The 25,987-nt window shown below is 28.8% G+C and overlaps 2 protein-coding genes and 1 long non-coding RNA gene across 4 annotated transcripts; 2 read left to right on the top strand and 1 right to left on the bottom strand.

Annotated features, from left to right (window-relative positions):
- The first annotated feature begins 3,208 nt into the window (after positions 1–3,208).
- LOC136090290 (uncharacterized) lies at positions 3,209–7,353 on the top strand. Its single transcript, XR_010643314.1, has 4 exons — positions 3,209–3,536; positions 3,702–5,100; positions 5,271–5,883; positions 6,092–7,353. It is a non-coding gene; the product is annotated as an uncharacterized LOC136090290 (long non-coding RNA).
- Positions 7,354–14,603: 7,250 nt separating this feature from the next.
- Positions 14,604–23,189, top strand: LOC136090289 (THAP domain-containing protein 1-like). The gene is made up of 2 exons (XM_065816599.1): positions 14,604–14,783; positions 22,522–23,189. Exons 1-2 carry the CDS (start codon positions 14,713–14,715, stop codon positions 23,129–23,131), a joined length of 681 nt encoding a protein of 226 aa, XP_065672671.1. The 5' UTR covers positions 14,604–14,712; the 3' UTR covers positions 23,132–23,189.
- LOC136090288 (uncharacterized) lies at positions 15,884–21,642 on the bottom strand. Of its 2 annotated transcripts, XM_065816597.1 has the most exons (9): positions 21,256–21,577; positions 20,963–21,146; positions 18,788–20,390; positions 18,377–18,589; positions 17,167–18,181; positions 16,745–16,935; positions 16,351–16,617; positions 16,172–16,243; positions 15,884–16,039 (listed from the first exon to the last, which is right to left on the bottom strand). In XM_065816597.1, the coding sequence occupies exons 3-5, from the start codon at positions 19,431–19,433 to the stop codon at positions 17,283–17,285; spliced, it is 1,758 nt and encodes a 585-aa protein (XP_065672669.1). In that variant the 5' UTR covers positions 19,434–20,390; positions 20,963–21,146; positions 21,256–21,577; the 3' UTR covers positions 15,884–16,039; positions 16,172–16,243; positions 16,351–16,617; positions 16,745–16,935; positions 17,167–17,282. The 2 variants fall into 2 exon arrangements, with proteins under 2 accessions (XP_065672669.1, XP_065672670.1); XM_065816598.1 differs by lacking the exon at positions 20,963–21,146 and having other exon boundaries at positions 21,555–21,642.
- Positions 23,190–25,987: the final 2,798 nt, after the last annotated feature.

The following is a 25,987-nucleotide window of genomic DNA, read 5'->3' as shown; positions in this document are numbered from 1 at the left end:
GACTGCCTTTCAGCAGATCCTCGACAAATGGAACATTGATGTTGGACGCTGTCATGTCGTACTTCGCGATAATGCGGCAAACATATTGAAATGTTTCCGTGATGCCAACATAGATAGCCTTAGGTGCTTTGCACATACTTTTCAGTTATGTGTACATGATGGCTTGCTCAACCAGCGGGCAGTATCAGATATAATAAGTATTGCTAAGAAATTAATTAGTCATTTTAGGCATTCTTCGTCTGCGACTGGTCGGTTCAAGGAGCTGCAAGCTGAACTTTGTTTACCAGACCACCACCTGATACAAGACGTGAGTACAAGGTGAAATTCAACGTTTTATATGCTGCGCCGACTATGTGAACAGCGTCGTGCATAAACTGTCTATTGTTCAGAAGTTGATGGAACTTATTGCCCAACTGCATATCAATGGTCTGTGGCGGAGAATGTAGTTTGTGTGCTGGCTCCGTTTGAATAGGCTACTCGTGAAGTTAGCTATGAAACAGCACATATATCACTGGTTATCCCTATTGTAACAGCTCTGCGGAACCTGTTGAAAAATGACGGCAATGATGCAGGTGTAAAGACTATGAAGTCAACACTACTGAAGTCATTGGATGAGCGTTTTAAAGGCATTGAGGAGAAACCTCTTTATGCAGTGGCGACGTTGGTTGATCCACAATTTAAAACTAAATTCTTTTTATCACAGGCAGTGATTCTGCTTGCATTCAATAAAGTTACAGTGCAGAGGGTATCGATGCAAGATGTAAGTCAATCTGAGCATGCTAAGCAGCAGATTAACAAAATTGAAGAAGTTCCAGCAAAAAAAATTCGGCTGGATATTTCTTCAACATCATCATCATTTCTCTGGCGATGTATTGATGAAATTGTTCAATCTACGTCAGCACCTGAACAACAATTGTCAACAAGCATTGAAACTCAGCTAAGCCAGTATCTGGCAGAACCAGAAATAAATAGACTCGCTGATCCACTACAGTGGTGGAGTAAAAATATGCAGAGATTGCCCGCTCTGGCGACAGTAGCTCGCATTTATTTGGGTGCACCGCCGACAAGTGTACCATCAGAACGTTTGTTCAGTGTTGCTGGGGAGGTCCTCAATGATCACCGCAGCTCACTCCTTCCACATAATGCAGCTCGTCTAATATTTCTTAAGTACAATTCGAAACTGATCAAAGACTAAATACTATTTAGTCTTATGCATATATATTAATTTAGTAAATAGAAAAAAATCGTTTATCAATTATTTTGTTCTGATATTGTTCTGTTATATTATTTTATTTATATTGTTTGAAAATTTTTCCTTCTTTTTTAATAAAAAAAATGGAGTTTAACAGAAAAAAGTTGTCACTTGATATTGAAAATGGTCAACATTGTTTACCATTTACATTGTTTGATTTATAGTATTTCGGCTCCTGTAATTTGCTTTCGAAATCCGGCTCCGGCTCCGGTTCCGGCCGGATTTGTCAATTTAAATCCGGCAAATCCGGCTCCGGCCGGATTTGAAAAAATTGAATCCGGTACAGCCCTAATATATATATATATATATATATATATATATATATATATATATATATATATATATATATATATATATATATATATATATATATATATATATATATATATATATATATATATATATATATAATATTATATTATTACTATTATAAAGTAATCTATATAAATAAAATAACCTATATAAGACAGTATATCACAAAAAAAATTTAACGCCTTACTTACTTTCAAAGGCAGAGTGTTTATTTAAGTTTTTTTTTTTTAACATCAACATTTTTTTCTGATGAAATCTTTGAGCAGAGGAGGTTTTCAAAAAACATGAACGAGGTCGATGTTTACCACATGACCCAGAATGCATGTTTAATTTAAAGCAGTTCTTTTTCTTTATACATAACCTAAAGATTAGTTTGTATACACATTTTTTCAACAAATAAATAACCAATATATTAAAAAAAAATTATTAAACATAATACATACTTTGCACTAGTCGTTTGTTGATTTGATGCTTGAGCCATTCTCAAAAATTGTATTTAAAAATACTAAACTCTTAGTTATTAAACTATACAGTTTAAATTATGTAAAGTTGAAACTTTGTTAACATTGATTTATTAAACTACTCAGAAAAAAAAAATCAGTTTATATATTTAATAGCAAACCCAATAATATAAGAAATATATAAAATAATATAAGAAAGATATGCGATTTAAAGTTTTAAGTACTAAAATTTGTTATTTTCTTCTTTGGATAGTTGAACTTTAAAAGATTTGATAAAAAAATTTAAAAGATTTGAGGGAAAAGTTTAAATATCACTATAAAAAGATTTTTTAATAAAAACATATGCAGTTAGAATTTTTATTATAATCTTAATTGTAACATAATTATAATACAATTATGTTACAAGTATAGTATTCAAGTATAAATAAATAAAAATATGTTAAAAAGATATATTGCTAAGCATGCAACATTTTTCAATTTGTATATTATTCTAAAAATTATATTTTGATTTGTTAAAAAAAATCATTGTTATTGTTAATATAAACAGATACGAAAATCCATAATGGTTGCAAAGTCAAATTAACATGAAACACAAATAGTGAGAATCAAAATGCATATTAGTAGTAGATAGGCTTTCAACCGTTTCCTTAAATACTTAGGGAATGACTTGTATATACTTAAAACTACATTTTGTCTTTACAACTTTTTTATTGCTTTCAAATTGCAAATTTTAACATTAAAAGCTCAAAAAATACATGTTTTTTTGACACATTTTCGAAACTTTTAGCTTCTTACTAACATTTTAAAACAAAAGTTGCAAATTCAAAACACGTAACTTTATAGTAATTATTGCAATACCTAGTTTTTTAACTTTTTCGTTGAAGCAATCTCCTCAACGAATACCACTTTTGATTCCAAAATTGATACAGCACAATGGAAAAGTAAAATTTACGCCTAAAAACACTTATTATTATGTGTTTTTTAATTAAAATGTTTTTTTTATCTCTTTCCTGAAAATCTTCTAAAAAATCCACAATAAAATACGTTATATTTTTGCATAAATAACGTTTTAAAGTGTACTTGTTTTTACTGAATTCAGGCAAATTTTTGCGGAAAATACGTTCTTTTAGACTATGATGTGGGAGATTTTTAACTCAAATTTACCAGCGTGCAACGCTCGTTCAGCTTATAACGAACGTATTAAATAACTCTCGTCCAATAGTTCGGGATTATTTTTTTATTTTCATAAAATATTTAAAAAAGATTTTTTATTAAAGATATTCTATTATCAAAGCACTGATATAAAATATAAAAAGCACTACGTCGTTCTCTTTTGCACAATGAATGAGCAGTTTGAAGTCGTTAATAGTCACTAATTTCAATAGTGGAATGTGAACGTGGAAACTCAATGTGAATTCAAAAATGCGCAAATAGAATAAGAATAGAAAATTAGAAAACCATTATAAGAAAATTGAAACTGCAGAGTATTTTTAATCTTGTGAAAATTTCAAGTAAGATTTATTTGATTTATTGTTCGTAATATTCCACACATCGTTTATAATAAAAATAAATATAAATAATAGAGTAATTTTTAAAATTAGTTTTTGTTCATAGTATAGGTTTTTTATCAACTATTATTTATTTTAACTCAAATTTAAAATGATTCTGATGTTCAGAATGTTTGCAATTAAGGACATTCGAAAAGCAAACAAAGTAATGATTTCAACATTTATTAAATGGAAAGTTGAAGAGGTAATAGGCTTTAGAGCTGAAATTACCAACGGAACTACATACGTTATTGAAATTTACTGCAAAGTTTGTACAAGAAATAGACAAGCGGTATTACAAGGTTGTAAAGGTTTGATACAACAATGTGCTTTAAAGTTTATCGATGGGACGAACTTTGTTTCGATCCACACAATTCAAAGACATTTTGATTTGTGAGAACATTTTCTCACCTTACTGCAATAAGGTGTGAGAGCGAGAAATGAGCGATGTGTTACGTCAACCGATGGAATACAAAATACAAAATCCTCAAAGGTAATTAATAAATTATTACCTTTGAAATAAAGATTTTTTGTTTTTGTGTACCAGATTCTAATATCATAATTTTAAGCTGTGCTAAAGCGTCGTTTGTTGCAGGCTTGATCAGGAAGTCGTGTGATCGTACACCATTAATATATTTTGTTTTGATAATTTGGCCATCAAGCATTTACACATTTGCAAATGCTTGATGATGTTTATGTTAAATTTTGATATTAAATTATTTCTAAAACGCGCTGAAAAAATTAAACTAAACTAAGAGAAAGTTAAAAAAAATAATAACCTAAAAATAATTTGTCAACAAAAGAAAAAATTAAACCTAAAAAAACTTAAGAAACTTTTATTTTCAAAATTATTTTTTTAATGACGCAGATGAAACTAACAATAGCATTTAAAACTAGCACTAATGACACTTACGTTGCATTAATTAAAGTTCCTTAACTCTTTTTTATTATTCATTCAACTGTAACATTAAAAAAAGTCAAAAACGATTTCACGTTTTTTTTTTTATAAGAAACCAGTTTATAAGAAACTAGTACTAGGAGCCTCAAAATCTTAAGAAATTTTTAGTACTAAGTAACTTTTCAATAAGAAACTTATTTATAAGTTCGATGAATATTTCCTCATTTTCCACTAAATATCTCATCAACATTACTCGAAGTTAACATTATCTACAATGGAGAACAACAGTTTGAATGAGAATTTAATTTTAGTTTTTTTAGCTAATTAGTTTCTTATATAAAAAAAACGTGTACTTAACATTAGTTAAACAAACTAAATGAAGTTGATGTTTATAAAATATATTATAGAAAAAGTTTTAAACTATGATTCAATTAAGATTGGTACTGCATAAAGAAAAGTTTGAGGAAACAGTGTACTTTTGTAATTGTGATATTCTTTTGTTTTTGAGATACAAGCGTCAATATCGTCTCTTTAAAAGTTTTAACGGATGACGCGTATATAAGACTTGTAAACTGTGCCTATGATATGGCCCTTCTGCCAACTATGCCGCACAAAAACTTTGCTGTTATTGTAAGTATCGATATATTGGCTATTTTAAATATATTAGATAAAGTATTGAATATTTGGTTCAAATAAAAATAGTTGGTTCGTATGTTTCCAACTTAGTAAATTTTACTAATCTATTGTAAATTTAACTTTAAATCGAAAAATATAATAACTCATTTACGAAAAATGTTTAGGTAAAGAGCTGTATGATCAATGGTGTTAAAATGATTAAAGATAACGAAAATGGCGCTAGCGGGCGTGAAATCGTAAAATGCATTGCGATGGCTGTGCGTGAAAAATGTGCCAAAATCCTGAAAGAAGCTCAATTCTTCTCAATTTTGTAAGATGCTAGCCAAGCTCGAAAAACAAAGAAAGAAAAAGAGTTAGTTTTGACAAGAATTGAAAGTTGTGGTTCTCCTTTTTATATGGTTCTGGATCTAGTTGATATTGATAGGTTTAGCGGAGGAGAAGCAGACTCCATTGTCAAGGGAATCAATAACATTTTTGAAACCGGGGAATTCAAACTAGACTCCAATGATTTAAAAAATTAATTAGTCAGTATTATATCCGATGGTGCAAGTGTAAACTTTGGAAAATATCGCGGTGTCATTGCGTAAATAAAGGCAGATAGGGAATGGCTACTTCCAGTTCATTGTGTCAACCACAGAGTCGAACTGGCAGTTAAAGAGGTTTTTTCCGAGATCACTAAATTAAAAAAAGTTGATGAATTTTACAATACAAATTTTTATCTGCTTTGAAACTCGGGCAAAATAAAACAAGAAGTAATAAATGCATCTGCAGTTTTAGGTAAAGTTTACCGCAAAGTTTGCGGTAAAACGTTGTGGCTTAAAACCATAATTTATATTTTAGTTTATCTTGGCATAATTTATATTTTAGAACTTGGCTCATAGTGAAAACACATTACAAGATTACCTTTCTTACATTATCTGGGATTTTTCTAAGATAAATGTAAACTATTCAATTTTTAAATATTAAACTAGATTAAATATTTTAGGTACTATGCATTACACTCTACCGAAACTAACAGGAACGAGGTTTGTTGGCGATCATATAAGAGCTTTTAAGAATTAATTGGAGTCCTGGACAGCGAGATAGTGACCTACGAGAACTACGTAAATGAACGGAAAAACCCTATAACTACAAGAACAAAGGTTCAAGGGTTATTAAAGAAATTCAAATCATATAACTTTCTTTGCACTGTTGCCGTTTATCATGATTTGCTAGAGCTCATTGTGCCAGTATCGAAAGTATTTGAAGCAAATGAACTGTTGCCGCATGATATTCTAGCTACAATCAACCGAACAAATTTAGAACTGGAATCGAAGCCCGAAGAAATCGATACAGATTTAGAATTTTTAAATAGCTATGTATCACGTTACATGGTTATTGAGGGCAAACATAATTTACCTGAAACACTGTCTGGTCAGTTTGGTAAAGTTTGGCGACAAACGAAAACACCCCAGTAATAGAAAGTATATAATAGTAAACTTAGATATGACTTAGGTTGACGTAGATCAAGCATTATGCTTAGTCAGAAATATTAAGAGAAAGGTTATACCCAGACTTATAAATACGTTAAACAGCAGATTCACAAGCATAAAGGAAGAGCCTGAGATTTATCACGCCATGCGGGTCATCGACTCGCAGAACTGGACTGACAACAAAGAGTTTGGCTTGGAAGAAATAAAGTTTTTGTCCACGCATTTTAAAAACACCATTGAAACATTCCAATTTTAATGAAAAGTTAGTTTTCCAAAAATGGAAACTATTTTTGATTCATTCAAAAACCAATCTTGAGAAATTTGGAGGTCGACGTTCTTGTACAAAAAGTCAAAGTTTCCTAATTCATTAAAAGTTATATCGATTATCTTCGCAATTTCCGGATCAAACCCAAGCGTGGAGCGAATGTTTAGCACAGTAACTAGCATATTATCAGATCAACGTTTATCTATGAATCACGACACTCTAAATGATAGCGTTATGATATTAGGAAACCATGGAAGCTGGTCAAAAGAAGAAATAATCTTGATTAAAAAGCGAGCAAAAGGAATTTATTTGAATAAGAGACGAGTGGTTCAAGTTGATGATGAGCCAGTTGACTATATGAAAACAGCAACAACATTGATTACAAATCAAATTTTTGATGACGATAATGAAATAGACAGTGGTGATGAAGACATGAATGATGAATTAACTGCATTCAGTTTAGACAATGTAGAAGAGGAAACACCGTTAGCAACAGCTGAGGGGAAAATCTGTTATTTAACTTAAAATGAATAGTTTTTAAAAAAGAAAATTTTCAAATTATTTTTGTGTTATATTTTTAAGATAAAAAAAACGTAGTTTAAAAAAGAAATTTTAGAAAAAAATTAAATAATTAATTTGAATAAAAAATATCAGGAAATATAAAAACCATTTACCGTTAATTAAGTTTACAGCGTAACATTTTAAAATACATACATCAAAACAACGAAGCAAACCTAAGTCACTAAGTTATACTTCAATACTTAATCAATAAGAAGTTGCGTTTTTGTTTGATATTATTTTTTTTTATAACAAATAATTAAAAATAAAATCTGACAATATACAAGAAGTTTGGAAGTATAAAAATCTACTTCGTTGAAGTAGTTTCATGAGTGTGATACTAATTCAAACATTTTTCGACGAAAGAATTATGTAACAAATAAAAAGCTTTTTATGAGCATCTTCAGCAATTTTCATGATCGCGCTCGTCGACGTTATCTCGAGCGCACATAATCACGCTCGATGAAAACATATTCTAATTTTACGAGCGCAATATAACACGCTTGCGATTTTCTTCATCACAAGCCCTGTGACAGACTGCTGCTATAGATTCCGGTTGTTGAAGAGCAACTTTTTTCCATGTGACGATTGTTGAGTAGTCACTAATATTGATCAGATGGATTCTTGAAAAAACATCTATATCTTTTTGCAAGCTTGTCAACATAAACCAAGATTTGTTCTTTTCTAAAACCAAGGACTATACTACCTCTGTTACTGCCAAAATCTGGTAACCTTTCTTCAAGATCATGTGACATTAAACTTTTTCGTCCTGATTTTGCATTTACCTTAATTTTTCCATTTATTTTGTTCTGCAAAGTTACTTTAGGTACTTGAAAAAATTTAGCAGAAGATTTAAAAGACATTTTAGGTGATTTATTAACTCTTTTTATAGTCTCAAGTAATACTTCCTCTAAGCATTTCACATATTTATGAGTTGGTCGACATTGTTCCTTATTATGTACATTGTTTCTTATTATGTACTGATCTCAAATTTTTCTTATAAAATTAATAAAAAATTCATTTCAAGAATAATTCTTAATTTATTTGATTTTAAAGTCATAAGTTACAAGCAAAAAAATATTATGCATTTTACATTTTGCATTTTTTCATAAGTGTGTAAAACAGGATGTTAATAATTCTAGTTGTAGTATCATAAAGAAACAACTTATCTGTAAAACTTCCCATTTCATATTAAAATAAAAAATTTACATTATGGAAACGCATTCACACCTTATAAAACCAAGGATGCTACCCTTACCCACAACAAAGCTTGGGGTTTTATATGGGGTTATATATTTTTCTCCTTATATATGTTAAATGAATGGGCCTTTTCAGAAACACTATAATCAAAAAAAAGCAATTTTTGCGAAATGAGTAAAAATATTTTAATTTTTCATAAAAAGTGTTAATGATTTTCAAAAAATTACCAAATATACTAAAACAAAGTGGTATTAAAATTAAAAAAAATATTTACTTTACATCTTTTTAGGGGTTTTTTATTTGACTGATTAATGTTGTTTCTGAAATGAACAGACATAAAAATAAAAAAAGTTATTTTTAGGTATGGATTTGTAGAAATAAAGACAAAAATCAACAACTCAGTTTTAAAAACTCATATTTATGTATAATATAATACTTTTGGTACCTTGAAAGAAACATTTTACAAATAAAATAATGTCCATTTGATGAAAATTTATAAGGTAATGTTTAAACGACAGTTTAAACATTACCTTATAAATTTTCTCAAACTCAGGACCAACTTTGTCTACAGATGGCCAAGTCAGAATCTGGTCATAAAACTCTTTAATATCTTCATTATCAGGAATGTAGGGCATAAGTTTATAAATGTCAGCAATCCTTTTAGTATTGATTGGGATCGCTCCATCCGGATAAGTTTGGGCTGTAGGGAAAGGCAGCACTAAATGATTGGAATTTCTCAAAGAGAATATTTAGAACTGAAGTCCATCAATATATTTTCTGCAAATTACTTTTCTCTTTGTTTCAGTTTTGTGGCTCATATACATAAAAGCGCTGTAACTTTTATTTAAAAGTGATGTAACTTTTTCATTCCTGGACACATTGCAGCCAGCTGTTTCATCAAATACCATTGTTTTTTTTAATAAAATTGAGGCCACCAGTTTTTAAAATCAGCAATGCCAGCGTTTTTAACGATGATATCAGAAGATGTATTTTTCTTGGAGGATGATAAAATCCAATCATTATACACTTTTAAGTTATAAATCCTATCAGTTTTCCAGATTTTTCTTTTCAAGACAGAAAAGTCCCGATCACAAGGAAGAAAAAAGTGACCTCTCAAAGGAAAATATTGGTCAACACTCTTAACCTTGTTTAGCTATACTAGTGCAGAACATAGCCTAACAAGGATGTGGTTTTTGTTTTGGCCCCCAAACCCATCAGAAAACACATGCAACTGTTCTACATCATCGCAGGAAGACTTTATATATTTTAATAGAAAAGAGCAAACTTTATTAGGTCCCTTTGCACCAGCCACTTCATAACACAAAAAAAATTTGACACTATTATCTCTAAAGTTGTGTATGCAGAAAACACTAACGGTCAGCTGCCTGAGGTAAAAAAATTTTTGAACTGGTATGCAAGGAAGTTGCAAATTTTGCATATAATCTATACAAATCCCTCCTATTTTGTCATCATCTTGACATTTTTGTGCGATTTCTTTAATTTTTCTGGAAAACATTTTGGCTCTGCGAATATGAACCATTTTCTCAGCAGATGCAGCAGTCATAACTTTGCTGCTTAAATATTTACTTTTAATTTTTACCTGCAACGCATCACATGTGCAGCATGATTCCAAAATACTTCTTTTAAAATACCTTGTGCATGTCATAAACAGAACATTATTCATTAAAAAAATATTTTTCAGTATTACCATAATGAGTTATTTTAGTCAGATAAGCAGATGTGCTCTTGCACCATGTTTATGACACTTTCAGGTTTAGCATTTCCTAAATTACTTTGTCCATATTCATCACAAGCGAGTTGTCCTGTCTTTAAAAGGTTCCCCAGCCTTTTAATCTATCACTTGTCACAGAGTGAATATTCAACAATTTGCATACCTGGTGTTTTCCAGATGGTGTTGATATTTCATAAAAAAATGTTACACCTTGTTCTGGCTTTGAAGACTGATTAAAGGGCTTACGCCTTCTCCTATGTCTAACCTCAGCAGTACACATTACCGACTGCAGATAGCAACTTTGTTCGTTTTTAGTTTTGAGACTAATAAACTTGTTGAATGCCCTTAGTCGCTCATCTTCTCCGATGACTTCAAAACACTTTCCACTGCACCTTAAAAAAGCAAAAAAAATAAGTTAGTAAAGCGTACTCCAAAAAATTCAAAGACAAGGAAAAAGAGTTAAATTACTTCGGTTAGGAATAGAATAAATAAAATAGGATTTACTTTAGGAAAAGTTAGGTCATACAAAATTTACCTTATTTAGGTTATACTAGGTAGGTTTCCTTTGTAGACCTAAACAACTTTTTATAGCAAGAAAACCTTGATAACCCTAGTACTTTAGAAATTATATTTTAAGGTATGTATACCTACAAATTTGTAGCTTTAACTTTTACTTATTTTAGCAAAAGGCTCAGCCATTAGGGCATTAAAAATATTATGTGTCTGTTAAATAACAGTAAAAACAAAAACAAATACTAGCTTAGTTGCAATCTTCGCCAGTTTTTCTTTCAGGTATATTCTTATTTTATTCGTATTTCCTTTTTTTTTGTATATGGGTGTTGCTATCAGACTCCATTGATAAATCAATTAAAATCTGAGAAACTCATAAATTAAGTGAATCAACTTGATTCACTGTAAGTACGGTTGCAAGTGCTACAGTTTTATATTTCATTCATGTGAGAATTCTTTGTGCTGAATTAATCTTAGAGGGAATAATTCCAAAAACAATTACTGTTTCACAATCATTATTGGTTTTCCTTACACAGCAATTCTATCTCTTGTAACCGTTGGATTTCTTTATACAAATTGTTAATTAGTTTGTCGTCAAAATGAAGGGCAAGATTTTTCCTTCTTATTTAATTGATATAATTCTGTCCAATTTCATTTCCATGATTTTGAATATCCTCAAATGCTTCAATTTGACTGTTCCCCTGTTTATCCTAATTTTTTCATATCTAAGGGAGGTGGGCTATTTTTTTAGATTTTTTTGATTTGGTGGATCCAAACTATTTAGTTAAGTGAGGGGGGGGGGGGCAATTTTCAGGTTTAATTCACAAAACTTTTTTGGTTAAATTTTTTAGAATATTAGTCTTACACTGTCTTAATCTATGTAACTATGAAATTATGTAATATATATTGATGTTTCAACAGTCCAATTTTTTTTTTTTTTTGCACTCACAAATTTATTAAAATTTCTTATCACTTTTAAACTACCTCCATAATTTTCTCCTGCTTTCAAACAACATGCTTTGCTAAATATATAAATATAAAAAATATCTAATGGAGGGAGGTGGGATATTGCCCTCATCGCCTTTATTGCCTCCTCCCTATGGATCTACCCTTGATCAGAGTTGTTACTTGTATTACCTACCATTAATACTAGATTTGAAAGACCTACAATAATACTAAAAAAAATAAATTAAAAAGTACATTCATAGCTTATTCGATAAAAAGTTTAACAACACGCATGTAACAATACACATTTTAGTCATTTTCATGATAAAAATTACCTGATGCAGATATCGATTTTATCATATAAATAATTTTCATCAGTATTTTTAATTGAACTACAATCCAAGTAATCATAGTTCTCATCATTATAATTTTAGGCATCTCCATCATCTCTATTGATATTATTTTCTGATAATCTGCATACCTACAGTATATCCCTACATCCAATTTTTGCTTCAAGTTCTTCTATATGTCTGCTTATAAGCTGTTTGCTTCAAGTTCTTCTGTATGTCTGCTTAAATGTTTATTTAGCATTTTTCTGATCTTCCAAAAATGCTAAATCTGACTCTTTATTCTCTTTTTTTCTTGGTATATCTTGACTAAGTTGTATAAGTTTTTTAATGTTGGATTTTCCGATGTTAAAAAGAGCCTCCATGATTGATTGCAATTCTTTAACTAACTTTTCTTTGGTGTCTTTCTTCCTAACTACCAACTTTCCCTTGGTCATTGATACCCATTTTTTGTAAATTTTCACAAATTTGATAATATTTTACCCTCCAATAATATAGTTTTTAAAACCACAAGACTACAAGATATTCGCTAATTTTACAAGAAGACATGATTCTCGATTTTCTTGATAATGCATTGTTTTTTCTTTGCATTTCATATTAAAATCTGACCTTATAGGACAAGAAAATTAATATAAATACTTTTGCTAATTAAATATTGATGTCTTAAAAGTAACTCATCATTTGGAAGCTGATTCTGAGGGTAAAAAAAAGGAAGATTTAAGAAGATAAAGGGATCAAAACAAGTCAAAAGAAGTCAATTCAAAGAAAGACAACAAGAAAACAAGTCACGTCAAATTCTTTCAATAATTGATTGCATATTTATGTTTATATGTTAGAATTACATAAATGTTTAGTGTTTATATTTTAGCTATATTTAATTTAAAAACAAATATTAAACTTAATTGATGTCATTACAAAATAATATATTAAATAATACCTTTACCATTCTGAAATTATATTTACTATGCCTTTTTTCTGTATATGCAATTTTTTAATAGTAATTTTGTTAACATTTTAAAATTGTTCAAAACTGCTGTAAAACTTTTTGCAATTAGACTATTAATTAAATAGAAAATTGAACTTTATATTATGTTTTATTTTTCAAAATGATTTAGATGTAAAAAAAATGAAGTAAAAAAAATATTGATAATTAAAGAAGAAAAATTTGAAATAATAGTTAGTTGTAAAAGCATGCAATTTCTACATCTAGCGCTAATACTAGTTCTTAAAACAAAACAAAAACAGTTTTAATAACACTGAGGGGTATAGAAAAGAATTAGATATGGTGTTGTGTTTTTTTTGTCACCCAAATGGATATTTAAAGTGACAACTACATATGACATAATAAGTGCTAGTTGCATTTGCATTTTCCAGTTGCATTTAAAAAAAATATAACTTTTATAATTAGTGATAATATTCCATTAAAATGGGTGGTCAAAAGCATTATTGCATTTATGTTAAGCTTTGAAACGATTAATGCCATAAAATAGTATTTCTAACTATGTGTTTAGACTGACACATAGGCATAGTGAGAAAGATGCAGTTAACTCCCTCTCCCCTTTTTGCTAAATTAAAAAAAAACTACAGCCTACAAAGTTTTTGATAGAAACCCTATACTTCTTTATTTTATTTCATATTTATTCATTATATATATATTGTAGAAAAACAATTATTAAATGCTATATTTTGTGTATATTTCATAACTTTATTTATTGTTATCACCATCAGTAAACTTATCTACATATTTGTCTGATTTTAGATTTGTTATCATTGTCAACATTTAAGTATAAATCTTTTAAGCCATTAGCTTCATCTGATTCTATACCAGATGAGTTTTCATAATTACGACTATAAACTGGTAACAAACCTTTAAATTTACAGAGTAAACTCAAAGGTGTTTTTTAACAATCTAAAAAATTAGATTGACTAATTATGAAAGCATGTCTGCTTATTATTTTTGCATAGTCAATATACACAATCAAATTTATTAAGACTAGATTTACTATTAGATGTTTAGATTTAGCTTATTCTTTTTTAATTCAATTAAGTAAAACTGGTGAATAAAGTGGTTAAAGTAAAACTGGTGAAAATTCACCAGTTTTACTTTAACCACTTGGTTTAACCAGTTTTCAAAAAAACCAAGTATAATTTTATCTTCAATTGCTAAATTCTTTTTTTAATCTATATAACTTGCTCCAAAATACTACTTTGAAAAACTATCTTGACAATTGTGTTATATATTGATAGCCACACTCATTTTATGGAATAGTATAAATGTAGGTCGCGTGTGGCTATGGTATTTACCACTTAGGTGATTACTGCTTAGATATTTGTCATATGAGGCCCACATACATATAACACTTAAGTATTATAAACACCATACCCATAAAACATAGTGAGCATTTACGCCATCCTTAGACCATTAAAAACTATAGACCCGGCCTAAGCCTAATAATTCTAATCTTAAAGTGAAGCCAAAAAAAAAAGTTTGCGCATGACGTCAGTTTGTGGCAAAAACTTTTTTCGATGATAAGTTTGCTCTTGCATTTGCATTATATTTTTTGATTATCTTCAACTATGGTGCATTCTTGCTGTGCATATAACTGCACAGAAAGACATAAAGCCGGTGCAGATATATCATTTCATGGGTAAGAGTTTATTTTAAATAAAAAATAATTTAATATGACTACTCTGATGTTATTTATCTATTGATTATTTAATAATATTAGGTATGATAATATTTAGTCATATTAATAATATGTAGGTATGTGTGTAAAAATTTCAAACCATTTATTTATTCAAGTTTTATATATGGTTCGAAAGAGCTTCAAATTTGCAATAAAATGGTGAAAACATTATGAAAAAAGAATCATTACAAAAAAAGTTATGCTCATTTAAGTAACATTATTTTTTATGAAGGATTGCTTAAGAAAAATGCAACTTACGTATAAAACTCGCGTTCGGCTAACGGCAGCTTTGTAATAGAATCATTGTTAATTTGCGCTTGATTTTGCATAGTGAAATGTGCAAAACGATTAAAAAACGTAATTAAAAAAGTTTCGAATTTAAGTAACAAAATATTTTTAATGGTTAAAACGTAATAGTAAAATTTATAACAAAACTTTAATTAAGCAATATTAACAACTATTTTATATATATATATATATATATATATGTATATATATATATATATATATATATATATATATATATATATATGTATATATATATATATATATATATATATATATATATATATATATATATATATATATATATATATATATATATATATATATATATGGTTAAGGGTATATATATTTACTTTATTAAATATGCACCAAGGCTAGGATTTCTATAGTGTATCTTTAAATGCATTTAGGTGATCTTTAAATACATTAAAAGCCTTTGCGTTTTCGCTTTATTTTTATCGTTACTAATGAATTTCAATGAAAGATATATATACAAAAAAGATATATATATATACATATATAACATCGGAAAAGGCGTGATATTTCAGTGGGGGCCGGAATACAAAAAAATAATCATAAAACACCAAATAGTTCAACTAAAAACCTACAAAAATATATTCATCTAAACAATGGAGTGGGGGGGGGGGTTGTCCACCACGGCTCTCCTCCATTTTCCCTTCCGTAGTCCTTATATCTATCTAACTATATATAAATTCCAACAAACCGCAAAAAATAAAAGTAATTTTTTTAAAAACATACTTCATTAACAAAAAATTTAGACTATAATAATGATTTTCTTTTTTGCTTAGTAATGTTTTTAACAGAATTGTGGCTTTGAAGAAAGCCTAGTTTTTGAAGCAAACAAAACTGTGTCATCAATAGCTAGAAAGAGTCGATTCTTTAGTACGCAAAGAAACCACATCCAATGATATCTAAAATAAAGTAAACCCCTAAATTAATATCGCTATACCTATTTATGATGCCTTATGTCGCGGATAATAAATAAATATATAACTGTTATTATTGCATTAATAAACATAATCAATCTCTAACAAAATATGAACCGGTTTAATCTTGATATGAAAAAGATCAACATCCATCGAAGCAATCGTGTGGTTTTCATCATGTTGCGTAACCTTCCAATGATACATAAGATAAAATATATCAGATATATGAAATTTAAAAAAAAATTAAGGCTAACAATTAACTAATGTATAATAAATTAACCTGTAACTGTTATTACTGAATTAATAAATATAATCTTGAGGTCTTTAAGATAAACATCTACAGTAGCAAGCTGCCATCATAGTTAAAACCTTGCAATAAAAGATAAATGAAATTATATTAGATATTTAGCACAATAACTGAAAAACCCATTACAAATTAGAGAAGATGAGAATGATTTCCGAACTTAAAAAAGAATTAAAAATCACTTAACTCCTGATACACAACACATTTCCATTACCAAACAGAAAAATCGATAGAAGTAGACCCTTCAATACTTTTTAACCTGAAATACAATAGATTTGATTATAAGTTATAATGAAAAGAAAGTTATATTGTGTTAGCGTAACTATCTGGTAATGGCATATGCCATTTGCATAGAGTGTACTGATTTATTATAACTAAACACTTACATCTCTCAATCCATGCAAGCAAAAGTCTGTCTTTCTGGGTAGAAACAATGTATAGCCATCATTATGATTAACATTAATTGTCATGAGCCAGGCAATTTGCTTATGTCAAATAGTAAATGAGCTTTGGTTTCCCATAGCTCGTTGCAACCAGGTCAACCCTGGTTGTTGGATATCGGTAACTAACCGACTACCTAAAATTACATTTCTATATACATATATGTATATACATATATGTATACATAAAAAGAAATTAAATAATTATAAATCTTTTCATTATCTTAAAAAAAGGGGAGGGTAGAGAATATGAAATACATTAGGCACTGTAAAATTTATTATAAAAAATAAAGAATAACCTACTATCTGTAAATAATATCTATTAATGCAAGTTTATAAAACATACTATTATTTAAAATAACATATACCTTATTACACATTTCTATTATGTTATCACCATATCACCACTTATTATGTCTGCAGAAAGTTGATATTTGCTCACATCATACTCAACACCATCATCATTTTCATTCTCTTTTGGTTTTCAATAAGAAACTATATATACATCACTTTTCTTTTTTTTAATGCCAACAATTCTGCCATAATATACATCCTGGGTGTTAGTGGCATTATCGAACCACATGTGGCAAATACTTCTTCCAATAGAAGCTCCAATAAGAATTTCTTCGATATCTGAGGCCTCATTATTTTCTAGGTCAGGAAACATTTCTTTTACCTGATCAGGCATGCAGTTTTTTAATATTTTTTCTACATTTTTGCGTTCTTTGTTTTCTTTTTTCTGAATTTTATCTGCTATTCGTTTTATCAATTCTAACTTCAGGTCATTATGACATTGCATATTTGTAAACCGCTTTTTTCTGGCATTAGAGATAGCCCATAATATCAACTTGTTTTGAATATCATTTGGCTTTTTGCATAGCAGTGCAGTTGTTTTATTTTTGCAAGCACGAAGTTTTGAAGAAAGAAAACAAAGAGTGGCATTTGGAGCTTTGTGCTTTGCAGCGCTAAACATACCCATAAGTTCTTCTGAATCAATGTTGTGAAGCCTAGCTGACTTAGTCTGGTCTTTAAGGTGATCATTAGAACTCATTTCAAATTGCCGCTTGTACTGCCTGTCAATGACGCTAATAACTGCATTAAGGCAGTCAGCTAATGCTTTACTCATTTCATCAGTTACTGGGCAAAAGCTGATTATTAAATCAAAAACTACATCTTCAATATCATTACCAAAGAAATCAGTTTTTCGTTTAAGTAGAGATAAAGGATTCTTGCTGCTCTCAATAAGAGTGTTCCGAACATCTTTTACTATCTGAATGCCAGATATGTAGTCAAGTCCCGTACCTGGTGCAATATAAAATTTTGTCATCCAAGGACCAGAAAGTAGTTTTCCAATTAAAGCTAAAACACACAACTCACGGACACCTAAGGTGAAAAAGTGAATTAGTAACAAAGAATAATCTTTGTTTATAATAGTCTTTACTCCCCGTTAATCTTGCAAGTGCCATTACTATTTGTAATTTGTATTTGTAACTATATTTGTAATTAATTCTATACCCTATAATATTGTGTAGCACTTTATCAAATGAACTGAACAGGTATAAAAAAGAAAAAAAATACCTGTTTCAGATGTAAAGTCTTGAAATAAACTATTTCGCAGACCTCCGCATAACGCCAAGCCAGAACACAGAAATATCTTCAATATGGCATAATGATGGATTAAAATACCACATGTGTGAAAAAGCATATGTAGTCTGTTGCCTCTATAGCGTGGTAGCAATCCTCTGGGCAACTCGTGTTGGTCCAAAAAGGTTACAAAACCTTTTGGATCACCTATGAATATCATAAAGAAGCTCATTTTGGCAATTGTAAGAAGAGTGTGAAATAAAAACATGCACTAATTATAATATAAATAGTGCATGTTTCTGAATAAAATTTTGAGTTAAAATGAATAATTCATTTTAACTCAAAATTTTGTTCAGAAAACTAAATATATTTAAGTAAAAGAATGATTTAGATTAGTTAGAGTACCTTTTGCATCCTTGTAGCGAAGTTTGTTCAGCTGTACAACAATGTTTGCTGCAATGCAGTCTCTTCCAAAAAGTTTCCCTTTTGAAGTCTCTAATGCTTTAAGTGAAGATTTACAAGAGCTAGTCATTGTGTCTAAAGGGTGAAGGTGACAGTTTAGTTCATTTAATGATTTCTGCCAAACAAGGTTTAACTTTGCGATTGTTGCATGGTTTGTTGCAACTCTATCACTCATTGTATTTGTTATGTTCCCAATAATAGTGCTTCTTACGTCAGTATATTTGAGTTGATAGAAATCACTATATAACTTAGCAAGATTATCAATAGACTTTGTAATATGACTCTGATAGTCATAAGCTGTACCTCCAGGAAGTTGATCAATAGCTACAACCATACATACTGATTCCGTTGTCAAGTGCACAGCATTTATATGAACACCCTCCTGGGTTGTTGCATCAAAACCAAGTGTCAGATCTTTTGTTGTAAATGCTATCTCAGCAGCCTGTAAGTCTGAAAGCACACCAAGCTCACGCATCATTTGTTCTACAGTTGTACGATGTGGAATTTGACTAAATCGATAGCCAGTATGTTCCCCAATTTTACGGAGCAGAGATGGCACACTTTGTGAAGGAACTTGGCACACAAGCATGTCATATATAAGTCTCCTAATATCTGCTGAGTAGCATTTTTCATTTTTGGTGTTTTGTGTTACTTGCTTAATTTCCTCCAACTCTTCCTGTAAATTCTGAATTTCATTTTGCAGTACAAGAATTGCAGAATTTTTTTCAGCAAGTTATTGGCTTAACATTGCCATTTGATAAGAAAACTTTCTTTGCGTGGATGTCAACTGTTGTTTCAAACAAAAAATTTGATTTTGAAGTTTTTTCAACTGTAAATTCAAAAACTTTTCTTTTAATTTTTTTCTAAGTTGAGAAATTATCTTTTCCTTACGAGTAATAACTTGATTTAGATATTTAAATCTGTATGCTCTAGCTTTTGCCTTATCTTTTAAACCTTTAATATCCTCTTTATGCTTTCTCTTCTTAATTGCCATTTCGTTTGCCAAAATGGTTAATCTCTTTCTCATAACCTTTTTTCTGGGACTCAACTGGTCAGCTCTCAAACTGGATAGTGGTTCATGAGAAGAGGTTTTTAAAGTAGGACGAGATAAAGGAGATAAGTGATCACTATTCGATACAGATGAAACACTGATTTGTTGAGAAGAAAATGAAGAACATGTAGGAAAGTCAATTGAGGTTGCAATTGATTGGGATGTTTGTGCCACAGCAGATGTTGTTATTTGGTATGCAAAGAGCATGTTGCAGATGTCAACAAATGGTTTCGAATTTCGTGAAAAATGGTTTACAAAGACTTTTGATGTTCTAACTAGTTGCTGAATCTGACTTATACAAATTTTGATGTTAAAATACTTACCGATTAGTTCTACAGTTACTTTATATGAATCGTTGTTAGTTGCAAATATATGCAGTACATGTCCATTTCTACAGCCAATATTCAAATGAGCTGGTATTGGAAAATTACAAGCTAAATAAGTTTTAGCTTTACCATAAAATAGATTTGTTTTCTTCTGAGGTCCCATGATGCACTAAATTAAATTCAACAATCATAATACTACTATTTAATTGGGTCAGCTATTAATCATAATTAAAAAATTTTAAAAATTACAATTAATCTATAAAAAAATTTTTTAAATATATGTATAATTTTTATATATCATATATAGCTTAAGGTGGCTATATGGTAAATTATGGGTATGGAAAAAGCTGAGAAAATGCAGTTTTTGTTTTTAATGAATTTTACGCAGAACCATCATAAAATAGTGTTATATATTTTTAATTTTAACATTTTAAATTTTATTTTGCAGAATTTTGCCTTTAAACTAATTTTGGTGTGTGAAAAGAGTTAGCCATCAAAAAAAAAAAATTAATATATAACCACCGTAATTATACTTGTTAGTTTTTGTGTACATCATTTAACAAATTAAAAAAAGAAAACCCAAATATCCTTAGTAGTAAAAGGCTATTAAAAAAAAAGTTTGTATAACAGTTCTTATAAAATATATCATTATAATGAAAAAAAAATCAAAAATACTGAATTCTCCAATGTCAAAAACCGCCCCTCCCCCTAACACAATGTAACGGAAGTGGAAATACATACCTCCACTGCGCGGAACAATAGGGTATGTGGTCATGAATATTTTTTGATGAAATTTGGCAGGCACATAGAAAATAGATCTATACAGTTGCCTGAAAAATTTTAAATGTGTACCAACATGCCTTCAATATAAATGCACCTCCGGAACAGAAACAAAATTTTAAAACCGAATGAAAATCACTGATAACTGTAAAAAAAACAACAGAATTTATAACAAAAAGTAACAGTTACAACAGCAGAAACAGTTTTATAAAGTGTAACAGTAACAGTAACACTAAAAGAGGTGGAAATGGTACCTCCACTGGGTCGAAAAATACGGTACGTGGTCATGAATATTTTTTAATGAAATTTGGCAAGCACATAGAAAATAGATCTATACAGTTGACTGGAAAATTTCAAATATGTACCAACATGCCTTCGATATCAATGCAGTGCCAGAACAGGAACGAAATTTTAAATAGCAATAAAAAAACTGAAAAATTTATTACTCGTAAAAAAAAACCATAATTTATTCAAGATAAAACATTCTACTTTTCTAATAAAGTCTAAGCTGATATAAAATTCTAAAAAAAAAGACAAATAAATACATCTTTACCTCACCGACTTCGAGCACGCTGTGAAAAAAAAGGTCACAGTTTTTAACTTTGAAATCGGTGCCGTAAAAAGCCAGATACGCACGTACCTATAATATGACTAAATATTATCATATTTAATATAATATAGAAAAATATCAATATATATATATCTATATATATCTATCTATCTATCTATCTATCTATCTATCTATCTATCTATCTATCTATCTATATATATATATATATATATATATATATATATATATATATATATATATATATATATATATATATATATATATATATATATATATATATATATATATATATATATATATATATATATATATCATCATAATTTATCATGAATTATTATATACATTAATTTTAATTATATACATGATTAATAGATGATTAATCATCTATTTATCATGTATATAATCGATTATATACATGATAAATATTTATCTTTTATTAAATTATGATGAAAGATAAATGGCTTATCATATTTATACATAGTAGTCATATTAAGTCATTTTATTATGTCATAATAATAATTTTTGTTGTCCACTATTACTATTATTAACGACTCGATGGTATTTTTATTTTGGATTTCTGCAATTTTGGCCAATATTGATTAATCCTAGGATATGTTTTGATTTATGCTGATATTTGTTTAAAATATTTAATAATTATATATAAGTGTTATTTGTTGTCTTAAACTTAAAAGTTCTTTTTTCTTGATAAGAAAGTAAACATAATATTATATATTTATAAATCTTTTTTATAACTTTTTTTAATACTTTAATTGTTATAGAATTGTCAATAGAATATATCATTGATTAGAACCACATCCATTATGTTTGCCATTACATTGCTAAATGTTATTACTAATATGTTGCTATAAACCATTATATTGCTATATGTTACTTTTTGATAAACATGCAAAAAATATTTTTTATTTATTAATTATATTTTATGTTACAGATTTCCAAAAGATTTATTGTTACAAAATAAATGGATTTCTGCCATGCGTAGAGAAAACTTTATTCCAACAAAAAGTTCAAAAATTTGTTCTAAGCATTTTACACCAGATTCATATGTTGTTAGTGGTTGGAGTTCAAAAAAGCAACTTAAAAAGGAAGCTATACCAAGTGTTTTTAATTTTCCAAGTAGTTTGGTGAAGAAAATTAAACCTAGAAAACCTCCAGCTAAAAGAAAAATCACAAGTGAGAGTGAAATTAATATCAAAACAATAAAAGATGATACTTCATCTGAAACTACCCTGGAAACAGCCTCCTTAGACAGAGCTAAAAGACAGAGCTGCAATACCTTTAGGAATTTAAAAAAAATAGCCTTAGAACCTCCTCTAAAAAGGAGAAAATGTTACCTGAATGATTTAAAAAAACACCAGTCTTTTAATATAGTATTGAAATTAATTTCAAAGCAAGAAAAAAAAATTAAAATTTTGCAGCAACGAAATCGGCGACTTCACAAAAGAGTATCTAACTTACAATCTTTATTTAAACATTTGAAGGAAATGCAAATGATTGACGAAGAATCCTCCCTTAAGCTTTCTGTAAGTGATATTTACTAAAAATATAAAGTAATAATCTATGTGAACTTTCCATTCAAAATTTTAATTAGGTATAGGTAATAATTTCTTAGACATTTTAAAATTATTTAATTTTTTGTAGGATTCAATGCCTGCTTCTACAAAAACTGTTTTTAAACAATTACTAAAATCCAAATGCACTAAAGAATATCCAATGGAGTTAAAAAGCTTTGCTCTTACCCTAAATTTTTATTCTCCTAGAGCTTATTCATATGTCAGAAAAACATTTACTAAAATGCTTCCTCATCCAAGAACACTTCAAAAATGGTATCAAAAAGTCACATGCGAACCTGGATTTCAATCTGAATCAATTAAGGTCTTAAAACTGAAAGTAGCAGAACTAAAAGAAAAAGGAAAATCATGTATCTGCTCATTAATGATTGATGAAATGGCAATTCATAAAAAAATAGAATGGGATGGTGACAAGTTTTCAGGGTAGGTTGTGTTAATACAGTAAAGTACAATTATATATGTACACAATAGTGGAAAGTTTGTGTTTGTTTAATCAAAAAAAATTTAACTATAATTTTAGGTATGTTGATATTGGTTCTGAACTTCAAAGCGATTCTGAAGTTGAAGCAAAAGAAGCAATTGTGTTTTTGATTAATAGCTTAAACAATGCGTGGAAGCTACCAATAGGCTACTTTTTAATTAATGGAATCTCAGGAGTTCAAAAAAGTAACTTAGTAAAAATGTGTTTAAAAATATTAGAAGAAGCTGGCGTTACTATAACAAGTTTAACTTTTGATGGTGCTTCGGCAAATGTTAGTATGGCTAATCATCTCGGAGCTGATTTATCAGTTAACTCTACTTGTACATACTTTCCACATCCAGTTACAAAAAAACCAATTTTTATTTTCATGGATCCTCCGCACATGTTAAAACTTATAAGAAATACATTAGGTTTGCACAAAATAATGTTTGATAGTAATAATGAACCAATAAAATGGGATTTTATTGAAAAATTAGTGTAACTATTCAAGAAAAGGAAGGCCTTCATTTAGCGACAAAAATTACAAAGAGACATATAAATTGGTTTCAAGAAAAAATGAAAGTCAAGCTAGCTGCACAGACATTCAGTCAAAAAGTTGCAAATGCAATAGAATATTTACGAGAAAGTCAGCACTTGAAGGATTTTGAAGACAGCAAAGCAACAGAAAGATTCATTATTGCTATTAATAACATTTTTGACATCTTAAATAGCAGAAATTTGTTAGCAAAGAATTTCAAGTCGAGTTTACAACACTATAATAAAGAAACTATTTTCAAAAAAATAAAAGAATCAATAGAGTATTTAATAACACTTAAATGTGCTAAAAATGGAGAACCTCTGCATTTAAGTCAAAGTAAAACTGGTTTTATTGGGATGATTGTAAGCCTGAAATCATATATGGGAATATGGAATTATTATGTTCAAAATGGTAATTATAGTCTTAGGTATATTTCAGCTTATAAACTATCTCAAGACCATTTGGAAGTTTTTTTCAGTGCTTTAAGAAGCCATGGAGGATATAATAATAATCCCACAGCAAAACAGTTTCAAGCTGCCTACAAAAAATTGTTGATTCATACAAGTGTTTCAGGTTCTTCTCAGGCAAATTGTATTGAACAGGCACCATCAATAATTTTAGCAATGAGTTCTTCAAAAAATATTAAAATGAAAACAATTGATCATCAGCTTATTGAAGATTTTGATAAAGAAAAAATGTGTGATGACCATGAGTATGCTGTAAATAGTTTAAGTTATTCAAGAAGTTTATCATTATATGTTAGTGATGTTGTGGAATATATTGCTGGATTTGTTGTAAAAAAAATTAAAAAAGTTTTAGATTGTGACATTTGCTTAACCTTAATTCAATCACAAATCCCAACTTCAACATTTATTAAAAAAAAGAATTACAGTGACATTAAACTATGCTTGGTTTAACCCTCCAAAGATGTTATTTACATATGTAAAGTTGCAGAAAGCGAAATCAAAATTTTTAAAGAAGAGAAGAGATTATTTCGAAAAAATTTAATGACAAAGTTAGTTATTAATATTGTTATCAGTGTTCGTGGCTCTATTTTTATGATAACATAGAACATACGTTTGATAATAATGTTCAATCTAACCATTTGGTTAATTTGGTCAAATGATTAGCTTTTATTATTGTAACCGTAGATTATACCACCAAGGAGAGAATTTAAATAAAGATTGGAAAAAAACTTCAAAGTAAATTAACTAAGAGTATTTTATTTTGTGGTCAATAAATATGTATATGAAACTTTTTTTATATTTTTACTGTCTATTCAAATCGAGCGTTTTTAATTAATTTAAGTAAAAAACTTTAAAAAAAAAATCTTACTAAGTATTTTTATTTTTTAACAGAAAGTATTCTAAATATTTTCCTTATATTTTTCAATGAGGGAAATTTCCTAAACATTTTGTACTAAAATCCTACATAAACAAAATCCTACTTTAAATTAAAATCCTACACTATATGCGTTTTTGCCACAAAGTGACGTATATGCGCAAAAAGTTTGGCTTCAATTAATTTCAAAAAGCCGCGTCTATAGTTTTTCAATGGTCTAAGACGCCATCCCATAAATCTAGTGTGACTATCACATGTGATACGCATCAAATTTTTCTTGTTAAGATCTATTTCATAATGAAATATTTTTGTCTTCTCCGATTTGAATTCTGGTCATATTGCTAATAAATGTTCAACGACATTATTAAAAGTAATTTGAGAAACTAAAAAACATTCCCGATTTGTCTTTAAAGTGATTTTCTCAATTTTTCTGCATATATTTTTCAATGTTGCTGCATATACTTGCAATGCCAAGAAAAATACTTTT

This window comes from Hydra vulgaris, chromosome 13 (assembly GCF_038396675.1).
Source record: "Hydra vulgaris chromosome 13, alternate assembly HydraT2T_AEP".
In the NCBI taxonomy this organism is placed as follows: domain Eukaryota; kingdom Metazoa; phylum Cnidaria; class Hydrozoa; order Anthoathecata; family Hydridae; genus Hydra; species Hydra vulgaris.
This window is presented reverse-complemented; position numbering and strand designations above follow the sequence as displayed.